The sequence below is a fragment of the Channa argus genome, chromosome 5 (genome assembly GCF_033026475.1).
Source record: "Channa argus isolate prfri chromosome 5, Channa argus male v1.0, whole genome shotgun sequence".
NCBI lineage: Eukaryota > Metazoa > Chordata > Actinopteri > Anabantiformes > Channidae > Channa > Channa argus.
The window spans coordinates 18,735,174-18,746,554 of NC_090201.1; the positions used below are offsets into that span (position 1 = coordinate 18,735,174).

Consider the following 11,381-nt stretch of genomic DNA (forward strand, 5'->3'; position numbering starts at 1 on the left):
TTTCAGGGTGCACAAGGACCCGCTGGACCTTCAGGACCTGCTGGTGCCAGAGGAATGCCCGTATGTACCCATATGAACATGAAAGCTTTGACTTACTTATGGCCTGCACAAGTCGATGCAATCACAGAATTGTAATCAGTTACTAGAGTGAAATTACAAAACCCTTTCCCAAGGAAAATAAAGAAAAAATAGAACGTTGTCCACTTGTTCTCAGGGACCCCAAGGACCCCGTGGTGACAAGGGTGAGGCTGGAGAGGCAGGTGAGAGAGGACAGAAGGGTCACAGAGGCTTCACTGGTCTGCAGGGTCTGCCTGGACCTCCGGTAAGCATTCAGACTTTTTATTATTATTGTAAATTTAAATGCATCAAAACCTTTGAGACAGTCATGTTATAGCTACAGTTTCTTTCTTATCCTCCTGACCGCTGCTAATATTTGAAAGTCTGTCTTAATGTAATTATCATGTGTTCCAGGGTCAAGCTGGAGACCAGGGTGCTACTGGACCTGCTGGACCTTCTGGACAAAGAGTGAGTGCATAAACTACTAAAAATAATTAATTGTAAGATAATTCACTTTGAATTTTCTTTGCATGTAGAATCTTTCGAGCTTAGCGTCACACATGTTTTGGCATCTATACACATAGGGACCACCTGGACCTGTTGGCCCTGCTGGAAAGGATGGTGCAAATGGTCTGCCAGGCCCCATTGGACCCCCTGGTCCTCGTGGTCGATCCGGAGAGACTGGTCCCGCTGTCAGTATCTACCATGAGTCATATGAATTTAATAATAAAAAGTGTGTGTATATGTGTATGTGTGCATTTACAAACATACATTGTGCAAGTAAACATAATGCATATGATGCATGGACATGGCCAGACATATCTCCAGAATTGGAAAAGATCAATTTTGATAAGTCCTGAAGTATAAAAACTCTGACTGTGCAAAACACCACATTATAACATTGTGAATTACAGGGCTACATTGCGCTGCTGGAGATTTAATGAACTCAGAATAACTCGAATATTTCTTTTGTCACATATTTAAAAAACTGTATAGCAGCTGATATTAGCAAGTAAAGCAGTAATCTTAAAATATTTAAATGTGACACTTGTTGCAAGCAATGAGAATAAACTGTAAATACTGCTTAAAATAATTCATCCATGTATATTTTTTCCATCTTTCTTTACATTCTTTTTCTCTCAGGGTCCCCCCGGAAACCCTGGACCCCCTGGTGCTCCTGGTCCACCTGGGCCTGGCATTGACATGTCTGCCTTCGCTGGTGTGGCTCAGACGGATAAGTCCTCAGATCCTCTCAGGTACATGAGGGCCGACCAAGCTTCTGGAAACCTCCGTCAGCACGATGCTGAGGTTGACGCTACACTCAAATCACTCAACAACCAGATTGAGAACATCCGCAGCCCTGAGGGATCCAAGAAGAACCCTGCTCGCACCTGCAGAGACCTAAAACTCTGCCATCCTGACTGGAAGAGCGGTGAGTGACACAGAGGAAAATTTGGTTAAATTGGGCTAAGATGATGAAGTAGACACACGTTAGGTATCTGACATTTTATGCTGACAGCAGGTTTGATTAGGTCAGCTTTTAGGGTAGATATAGATTGTGTTGTCTTTTCTTGAAGTTGCTGATTCAGCTTGTTTTTGTGATACCAATTTACAAATATGTTTTAACATAAAAAATTGAACAGTATTTTTGCAACCAAAGATGTGGTATAACTTAAGATAACGATCTCATCCTGGTGGCTGATCTCTGTCTTCCTGTAGGAGAGTACTGGATCGATCCCAATCAGGGATGCACCATTGATGCAATCAAGGTCTTCTGCAACATGGAGACAGGGGAGTCCTGTGTCTACCCCAAACCTTCCAGCATTCCACGCAAGAACTGGTGGTCCAGCAAGAGCAATGACCGCAAACACATCTGGTTCGGAGAGACAATGAGCGGAGGATTCCATGTGAGTTCCATCACAGTTTTCAGTTTTCTTTGCAATCATTTGAGCTGAAACATGCCCCCCCCTCCCTTGACATTAGCATTTTATGGTAATGGTTTAAGCCTAGGGCTCACTGTTTTCTTTAAAAAAAACATGCAAAAGCGATATGAACAGCTGTATAAACTGTTATCCTAACTTCCTCTTTTTTACTTGTGCCCTCATGCAGTTCAGCTATGGGGATGACAGCCTGGCACCCAACACCGCTGCCATTCAGATGACTTTCCTGAGACTACTGTCAACTGAGGCTTCTCAAAACCTCACTTACCACTGTAAGAACAGCGTGGCCTACATGGACGCCTCAATGGGCAACTTGAAGAAGGCCGTGCTGCTGCAGGGCTCCAACGACGTGGAGATCAGAGCAGAGGGCAACAGTCGCTTCACCTACACCGTGATGGAGGACGGCTGCACGGTAAGAGTGAACAGGTTTACGGTCTTATACATGTAAATTGTGTTTACAGTGCCATATGATATCATGACAGACAAAAGAAAGATGTTAAAATTGATACATGATTGCCTTTGCCTGTATCCCATGACTCCCCAAACCGTTCTCAGTCATTCAGTAAGTAATTTAAGTGCTTTCATGTTTTCTCCTTATTTCCCCTCTGCACAGAAACACACGGGACAGTGGGGCAAGACAGTAATCGAATACAAATCACAGAAGACCTCTCGTTTGCCCATTGTGGACATTGCCCCTATGGATATTGGTGGAGCAGACCAGGAGTTTGGAGTTGATATCGGGCCAGTCTGCTTCTTGTAAAGAACGTGGGATTCAGTAGAAGAGAAACAAGAAGTGAGAATTTGAAAAAAAAAATGAGATGAAAGAAGAGCACACTTCAGATAAAGGAGCAGAGAAAGAGAGAAAAAGAAAAATCAAGACACTTTTTTTAAATGGGACTTTTTTCTAAGTAAAAAGTGCTTTTTTCCAAGTTGAACTCCATAGGATATCTGCACTGAATGGCACCAGCAACTGTCATCTGTGATTCATCCAGCATTGCTTCTAGCCAACTCACCTCTGTTGTAGACAAAAAGCATTCCCTAAAAGCCCCCCCCTTCATCCTGGGTGAACGACTAGCCCCTCTGCCTACCCCTACCCCACATCCATGAACAAGAAGGAGGAAGTCTGAGGAGTCTACGGGAACATACCAGGGAACTAGAGGGAGAAAATGTGTTGGTGTTATTTATTTATTGTTTAGGTTTGGCTCCCAGGTATGATAGGACTGAGTTTGTTGCTAAATAATAAAAAGCCCACTTACACGTATTTAAAAAAAGAACCTTATCCACCAACTTTCTCTCTTACTTCCTCCCGTTTTCTTATCATGTCACATCCACTAAAGTACACACATCTCTTTAAAACCAAAAATCTAGATATCTAGAATGTGCAGGTGTTCTATTTCTTTCACCACAGTGTGTATCAAAACTTTACTGTGTATTATAATAAAAGTCAATGGTGCTATTGTTGTAAAACAGTCTGTATTTTTTAACAACCATATACTCATTTGTAGTGACCTGTATATATGTATATATATGTATATGTGTGTATACATATATATACAGTTTCTCAGAGAGATCATTTAACCCTGGGATTTTGGATTTCAGGATGATAAATGTCCCCTGCCATGCCTCTCCTGCTTCAACCTTTTAACATGAACAAACATGCCCCCAAGGGACCTTTACTATCAAGGAATGTCTTATTTGGAACAATTTTTTTAAAACCTTTATATTTGGTTTGAAAAAAAATGTTTTTAAAGCTACCTCACACAAAAACTTAAAAAAATAAAGCCAAGGCCTTTACCCCCCAGAATTGTTGTTTATAAATGCTATATGTTAGGCGAATAAGATGGCCAACATTTTTGAAATGTTTGGTTATAAAAGCCCATTCTGCTGCCCCCAGATTTGCTGTGACCTTTGACCCCCACCCCTCTCTACTTCCTCCCATCAGACCCCTCACACAGAGCATGCCCTCTGCCTCAGCGTACACATTCAGACAGTTGCAGAGATTTAAGGTGTGTTCAACCTTGTTGCTCCACTTCTATAGCCAGTGCAGAGGGTTCATTTGTGTGAGGTTGTGTATATTTTTATTAATAATAGCATAATTATATTATTATGATCATAACTTGTTTTGTTACATTTTAATTAATGTAAATTGGAAATAAACGACAAAACCAAGTAACAGGCTGAAGTTGCTTTTTATTTATATCTTCCACGAAATATCTGGGACAATGGTTGTGACTCTTCCCCAAGGAAATTTGTTTTTCAAAATATTTCCCTGTGGTGATGTCCAGATTTATTTCCACGGGGAGAAACTGTTCATATTTAAAGAAGAGGCAGTGGAGAGATGGATGAATGGGGCCATTTTGAACTGATTTGATGGTGATAGAAAATAAATGTTGAAGGAGGAGGTTTTGAAATTTCATATCATATTTTCCATTTTTGTAAAATAGTTTTTCGATCATTTCTTTTAGCTTCAGCGTATGGTAGATTAGAATCACTTACAAGCATGATCAGCTCCTTCTATGAACTGATGTCTTTCTGTACTTCAATTACTTCTCTTCATCTTCTTGCTATTTTCAACCTATAGTAGCAATAAATAATAGAATCATTTCTATGAACAAAGTAAAGCAACATTTCTTTAATTTTTTATATATGTGTTGTCGTTTTTCCTGAAATCACTTTTCGATTTTCATAGTTCATTTATTATTTAATGTACTGGTTCCTGATCTATGACTTTATCCTTGTTTGAATAATTATTGGCATACAAACAGGAGAGAAAACAAATCACTGGGACAGACAGACATCACAAATAAAGAAAATACCTACACAAAGTACAGTGTGAGGACATCCTTGGTTCTTGAGTTTTGCATTATCAGTATCAGACTGTACTATGAGCCAACAGGGTTTATCCATGGTAAAAACCTTGAGTAAGCTGAACTCTGGCAGCTTTCATATAAGATGATTTATAACATTTGAAACATTCATGAAATATTCAGATAACATTACATCAACGGTGCTTTAGCGTACCCATATTTGTTTAAGCCAGAGAACCCACCTTTTTATTCTTATTTTCTCAGCCCACAGCCCAGCTACCATCAATAATCAGGTTTTACATGTACACAATTGTTCAAACTGACTTACAATTAACTGACCTTCTTTATCCTGAACAACACAGACCTGATCAAGTTTTTGTCTGTTGATTACTGCACAATACACACCACATTAGCACACTACAGTATAGAGAAAGTTGACCTATTCTAGGTTTTAATTCCGCTTTCACCAGTCCAACTTTTAGATAAAATGGGAACAATTATAATTTATCATGAACACGTGAAAGTTTATACCTGTACACTTTAGTCCACCACAAAGACACATGCATTTACAGCCAAGTTAGCACCAAAACAATGCTCTGACCTGAATGCTATCATGAGTATGCTAACGTGCTAATGTTTAATGTTTACCATGACTGCTAACCATTTTACTTAAGCATCTTAACACAAACTGTACCTGAGCCTGATGGGTAAAAATGCTACATTGCTCGTCGTCTAGTTATTGATAGCTACTATGATCTACAGGTGAGCTAGTATGGCTAAAAATAACCTCTTACATGAGTGGTTCTCAACTTATTTAATTGAAAGTATATAATGGTCTGACTTCAAACAATCTGGCATGCAGCTAATGTCTGCAGGTTACAAGCAGGTGTATCTGGTCAGAAATAGCAAACTACCAAACTTGTTAGGGTCATTAGGGTTAAGCATTAAGATAGGCTTAAGGAATGGATGAAAGTCAGGATGGAACTTAACATTTAAAAAAGTTTGAAAAGTCAACAACTTCTAAGGGAGGTAAAAAGTCAGCCATCTTGTCGGCATTCTTGGAGCCAGGTGTCTCTCTCTTTTTTCTGTCTGAATATTCATTGAAAGGATCAAATTTTAACATCAGGAAGGTTTAGGAAAAATCTTTTTTGTTTCCAGTTAATAATTTCTGAAAATCCTTTTAATTTGAATTTGTGACCCTTTATGGAGTTTCCATGAAGAATGAAAAATACTCACCCCCTATAAAGAAGAATGTTTCTTGGTATGTTCACTCTAAATATGATTTAAAAGAACCGAAGTTGAATTTAAAAAGGGTGAGCTTAATCCAGTCTTTTGTTTATTTCTCACAAAACACTAAGTGCACTTATGTCAGTAAAAGGATCAGTTTTATCATGGTTTGCTAATGAAGTAAATTTTTCAACTGTATATTACTGGAGTGCCGGTCCAAGCCCGGTAGAAATTGGCGAGGGTTGCGTCAGGAAGGGCATCCGGTGTAAAATCTGTGCCAAATCATCATGCGGACAAAAAAATTAAGGACCAAAAAAAGGATTTAAAAAAATTATAAATATTGCTGTGTTTTACTTTCAGCAAACAGTGGCTTTAAAAATAAATTATTATATAACTTATAAAGACACTGCCAGATGGAACCATTTACAGTGATTTGGAAAAGTATTCATATTCATATCACATTTTGTCACATTACAACCACAAATGTACCACAAACCACCTTTTGCTGCAATTACAGCTGCAAGTCTTTTAGTCTCTACCCATTTTGGACATCATATAGGATGGAGTCTGTAGTTGTGCCACACGCTTTCCACTTTCAGATGATAGATTGTACATTGCAATGTGAGAAGTTTAACCCTGCTTTGAATTGCTCTACGCTTTATCCCTGACTTGTCTGGTGTGTTACTTGGACTTTGGGATGCTGTTTGTTGACTAATGTTCTCTAACAAATGTGAAAAATGTTGTAACGTGGCAAAATGTGGAAAGGTTCAAGGGGTATGAATACTTTTTCAAGGCACTGCATACACATCAGTCAGTGCAGAGAGGACATAAAAAGCAGATAAGGGAAGATTACTTGGTGGGCTGGATTCGAATCCGCAGCCTTCTGCATCCCAACTCAATGTTAAATGCTAATTATAATAATCTAATTTATAAAAACAATCCATTTCTTAACCTGGTTGTAATTCCACTGTACCAATCATTGACAGCTGTATGTGCACTAAGCTGTCCAAATATTTCAGAGGTGATGGCTGCAGCTTGGAGAATGAATAGCTCACCTTCAGCTCTACGGGCTTCCTGACAGTGAGTTTAGATCAGAGATTTCCCACTGGCACCGAAACAACTGTCTTAATGGCCATGTATTGGGAAAGGCTTAAATAGCATTTGTGCAGAATCAGTGTTATCAAAGTGAAAACAAAGGCTGTAACAATGCACACAAACACCACCTCAACACATACACAAAGAAATCAAACAAGCATTTAAACGAGGACTAACGTTTAGCTTTATACACTTGTTTTACACATGATAAACACACTCCAGCTCATGGCCACATGTTCATTAGGGTCAGCTGGTTGAAGACACCTAATTAGAACTTAATGTAAGATAAAAGTACAGTAAGAGGAAAATGTGAGTAGGAAAGAAAATAGACACTAAAAAGGAGAGGTTATGAAGTTCAAAGACTGTTTTTCTTTTTATAAATTCTTATTTAATCCCTTCATCTTTTCTCCTGCTGCACTTGAGGCTTTCAGCTTCTTCTCTTGCCTCTTAGTGCTCACGGTAAAATAAGTAAAAAATAGTTTTTCTTTAACATAAGAAGAAAAAAATTCTAAAAGGTTAATTTCTTCAGTATTTATCTTAGACAGTGAGCACAGAGAAATCACGCACAGCGTTTAGAAGTTTATCTTGCATTTAAATTAGAGTTTAGAAACCTGTGCTTAGAGTGTCTGTCTCTGTAGGGGTCTTCCGTGGACTGGGTAAACTCTTCAGGTACTCCAAATGCCGGCGGGCCTCAGCCTGATTTTGCCTCACATAGTACACCACATACACAATGACCATGAAGAACCACACAAACATGGTCACAAGCATGGCCACATCAGTGGTTTTCCTCTGCAAGCTGCAGAAGTTCACCCCAGAATCTAACAGTTTGACCAACGGTTGACCTGCATGTTCGCCCTGCGACCCCGGGTCCTCCCACCTGCTCACCTCGCCCAACCCCCGCACAGAGCTCTCACAAATGATCCCGTTCACCGTCTCTGGCTCCAGGTTCAGCGTCTCCATCAGCTCCTGCAGGGCACAGTCACAGTGCCAGGGGTTGTGGTAGAGGCGGGTTTTTGCACGAGTGGAACCAAACTCCTCTCTGCTGGCCTGTCTCAGCTGGTTATGTGAGAGGTCCAGCAGGCGCAGCTCTGGACCCAGATGGCGCAGGGCCCCTGAAGCGAGCGAGTCAATGCGATTGTGGGACAAATACAGGTCTCGCAGATAAACCAGGTTGCTGAAGGCCTTCTCTGGTATGTTCCGTATATAATTGCGTTCCAAGTGGAGGGAGACCGTTTCTGGTGGGATCCCCTCAGGGATTTCTTGTAGCCCGGCATCAGAGCACAGTACCGTGGCTGTGTCCGAAGCACAGTGGCAGCTGTCCGGGCACTGCGGGGCCACTTGGCCCCACAGAGCCGCACACAAGAGGGAGACACACAGCCACAAGTGAAAAACCACTCCTTTACCTCCCCATCTTCCTCCAAGGATGCTGTTACATCTCTCCTCACACCAGCCTGTGCACATCACCTCACCATAGCCCTCTGACACACGCCAGGTCCCAATCAGATACACGGTCACACCAGGAAAATCTGACAGATGAGGGAAAAATGGGTCAGTGTGGAAAAGATGAGTCTTTCTATGTCTGTCTCTCTTTTCAAACCCCTTAAATAACACATAAAATGAAATGGGCACTAACATGGGAGATTATATTGTTTAGGGGGAAAAGAAAAAAGGTCAGTGGGGAAAGAGACAGACAAAAAATGAGCTTAAGCTTTATCTGACATAAAATCTCCTACATAGAGAAAGTCACAGTTATGCAGAAGCACCAAAAATAGAGGACAAAAAGAGCTCAAAAAAAAAAAACTGAACTTATGATTTGCATTGCACTGTAACTAATTTACATTAATTGGGGACTGTTGTTAATAACTTTGAAAGGAAATTGGCTACTTCAGTGATTGCCTCATGAATCACATTTTAAGCAGCAGTAATGATTGCTGGTGATCTAATAAGGTTGTATGTCTGTATTAAAGGCACATAAATCATTGGACACAATTATCTGAACTCCCCCTTTACTGCTGTGTCCTTTCTGTGACTCGAATGAAAAGCACCACATCACCATCATCAATACATTTTCATCTTATCCATCCATCTATTTTCCACTTATGCAGTAGCTGCTTAATCATATTCCATGGTCGGAGGTGGGGGGACTGTGTATTGTTGGGATAGCGGTTAGAGAGCGGTGGGATCGATAGCCCCAATATTGCCTGTTACACTATTAACAGCAGAAACATCAATCCCGACTGAGTCCCTCTGTGTCAATAAGTGGCAGAGCTGAGGGAAAAATTAAAATAAAAAATATTATCCTGTGGTTGTTGGTGTGTTCGCGTCTGCTCACTACTCATCAAGTCAGCAGGGAAAAGTACAAAAAAAATAGCAATCTGACTATTTTCTGCATCATGTGGGGAACAGCATTAGAGAGTACATTATATTTGGTAAACTGTTTTTGAGCGGCTCAGTTTCATCTGCCTGACTTCTTTTTCTTCCTATGTGGGTCTTTAAATGGTGTCAGTTTGTTCAGACAATCCAATCATGTGTTTTTACAACATTTTTCTGTTGCTGAGACAAAGTACAGCTGTGTGATGTCCAAGAGGAAAATCACAACACACTCCTTCAATTTGATTACAAGACCATCCTCTTAAATGTCAAGCACTTTCTGGTTTCTCCTTGTATTCACATAGAATCAAAACTGTCTTGTCTCCATTCTCTTGCATAGAGGAAATACACTAGAGGTTTCACTCACTGTGACCTAGATATGGATGATATGCTTTAATGTGACTGACCTGTGAGGTCTATTAAGTGGTCATGTGCCTGTGTTGTGTGCGTGAGGTGAAGATTTAGTTCCCAATTCAAAAACAGTCTCATAATAAAACATTGAATGTGGATCCATGCAAATCCCCACTCTACGCAAATAATCATTAGGTACATGACTAAAAACGGGGAGTGATGAACACCGAGAGAAAAAGGAGGAGAAACCTCTCCCAGAGCAAATACAGCTGGCACTGGAGTAACAGCGGATGGTTGCCGTTTTGCTTTAGTCATTCCCATGTCTCCAAGTAAAGGACAGGCTACATAGAAAATGTCCCAGTGACACTACCTGCTTTCTGACTCAAGAGTTCACCTCTGGTGCAATGCCATTATTTTATAAGATTAACCTGCGCTGAAGTCAAAACATTCCCGAGGAAATGTCATTGTGTAAATCGCATTAACCTGGGTAAAACAGCTCAGCTGGACTAAGTGGAAGGAAGAAAACTCGGATAACAGCGTTTTACTTTCATGTAAGAAAACAATCGGCGTTGGTTTTATTTGTTTCCACAACTTTTGAATCGTGATTGTAAAGTTTAAACGCGTTTTTGTACGCCCTGTTAAGGTCTCGTATAGACAAGTCCAAAACATATTCCTCCATAACAAATACTTCAGAAACACCGAATCGACATTTAGAAACGGATCCATAAAATAACTCACCTGCAAACAGCTTCTTGTGGAGTTTGGGATCCAGAAGGCTGTTACAGATGTGTGTTTTGGGGTGTTTTTTTTTTAGACTCCGTTTGCGGTTTTTCTGCGAGGTTTTTCCAACAGTAAACTGAACACCATCATCTTCTTGTTTCAGCAGCTGCAGAGAATCAGTTGTGGATCCGTGGTTTGTCTGCAGACAGCTTCACCACTGGCTTTCGCACCAGAGGACAGACACAGCAAAAAAAATAAAATAAAAATGTGTGGTCGACTCTCTCTCTCTCTCTCTCTCTCTCTCTCTCTCTCTCTCTCTCTCTCTCTCTCTCTCTCTCTCAGAACAGTGGTCATCAGTGTTAAAACACTGCGCACCTATATGAGATATTACTTGCAATGCTCATAGGTATAATAGATTCAAAAGTATAATATAGATTCTAGATAATTAACTTTAAAAGTAGACGTTAACTCCCTGCAATCTGCGGATAGGAAAAAAAAAGAAATAAATATATGCTAGATATACTTAGCTTTAATTCCAAACAATGAAATTTCAGCAGCACTTGTAATATAAATCAGCCTGAAGTATATTGTAAATTTTCAGCTGTCACAGTAAGATAAACAGGGGTATAACTAATGGAGCAGAAAGAAAACAAGGTTAAAGGAAAGATGCACCTCTTCTAATCACTCATGTCTGTTTTCAGGCTTAGTGTTGGAAATTAGGTATAAAAGACATTATCACCGAAATCTCAGGCTACAGAGATCCACTGAATTTCAAGGTAAAAATTAGGCTAGTTCTGGCTTTGTTGAAGAGAGT

General features: G+C 40.2%; 2 protein-coding genes across 3 annotated transcripts in view; one reads left to right on the forward strand and one right to left on the reverse strand.

Annotated features, from left to right (window-relative positions):
• col2a1b (collagen, type II, alpha 1b) overlaps positions 1 to 3,464 on the forward strand; it is a 40,455-nt gene extending 36,991 nt beyond the window's left edge. For both annotated transcript variants that reach the window (XM_067503523.1, XM_067503525.1), the window contains 8 exons: positions 7 to 60; positions 215 to 322; positions 472 to 525; positions 642 to 749; positions 1,201 to 1,489; positions 1,777 to 1,964; positions 2,167 to 2,409; positions 2,611 to 3,464. In XM_067503523.1, the coding sequence (XP_067359624.1) occupies positions 7 to 60; positions 215 to 322; positions 472 to 525; positions 642 to 749; positions 1,201 to 1,489; positions 1,777 to 1,964; positions 2,167 to 2,409; positions 2,611 to 2,757 (1,191 nt within the window). In that variant the 3' untranslated portion in view covers positions 2,758 to 3,464. The remainder of the gene's footprint in view (positions 1 to 6; positions 61 to 214; positions 323 to 471; positions 526 to 641; positions 750 to 1,200; positions 1,490 to 1,776; positions 1,965 to 2,166; positions 2,410 to 2,610) is intronic.
• Positions 3,465 to 4,170: 706 nt separating this feature from the next.
• On the reverse strand, positions 4,171 to 10,840 carry LOC137127089 (leucine-rich repeat-containing protein 3-like). Its single transcript, XM_067503528.1, has 2 exons — positions 10,586 to 10,840; positions 4,171 to 8,652 (listed from the first exon to the last, which is right to left on the reverse strand). The coding sequence occupies exon 2, from the start codon at positions 8,585 to 8,587 to the stop codon at positions 7,730 to 7,732; it is 858 nt and encodes a 285-aa protein (XP_067359629.1). The 5' UTR covers positions 8,588 to 8,652; positions 10,586 to 10,840; the 3' UTR covers positions 4,171 to 7,729.
• Positions 10,841 to 11,381: the final 541 nt, after the last annotated feature.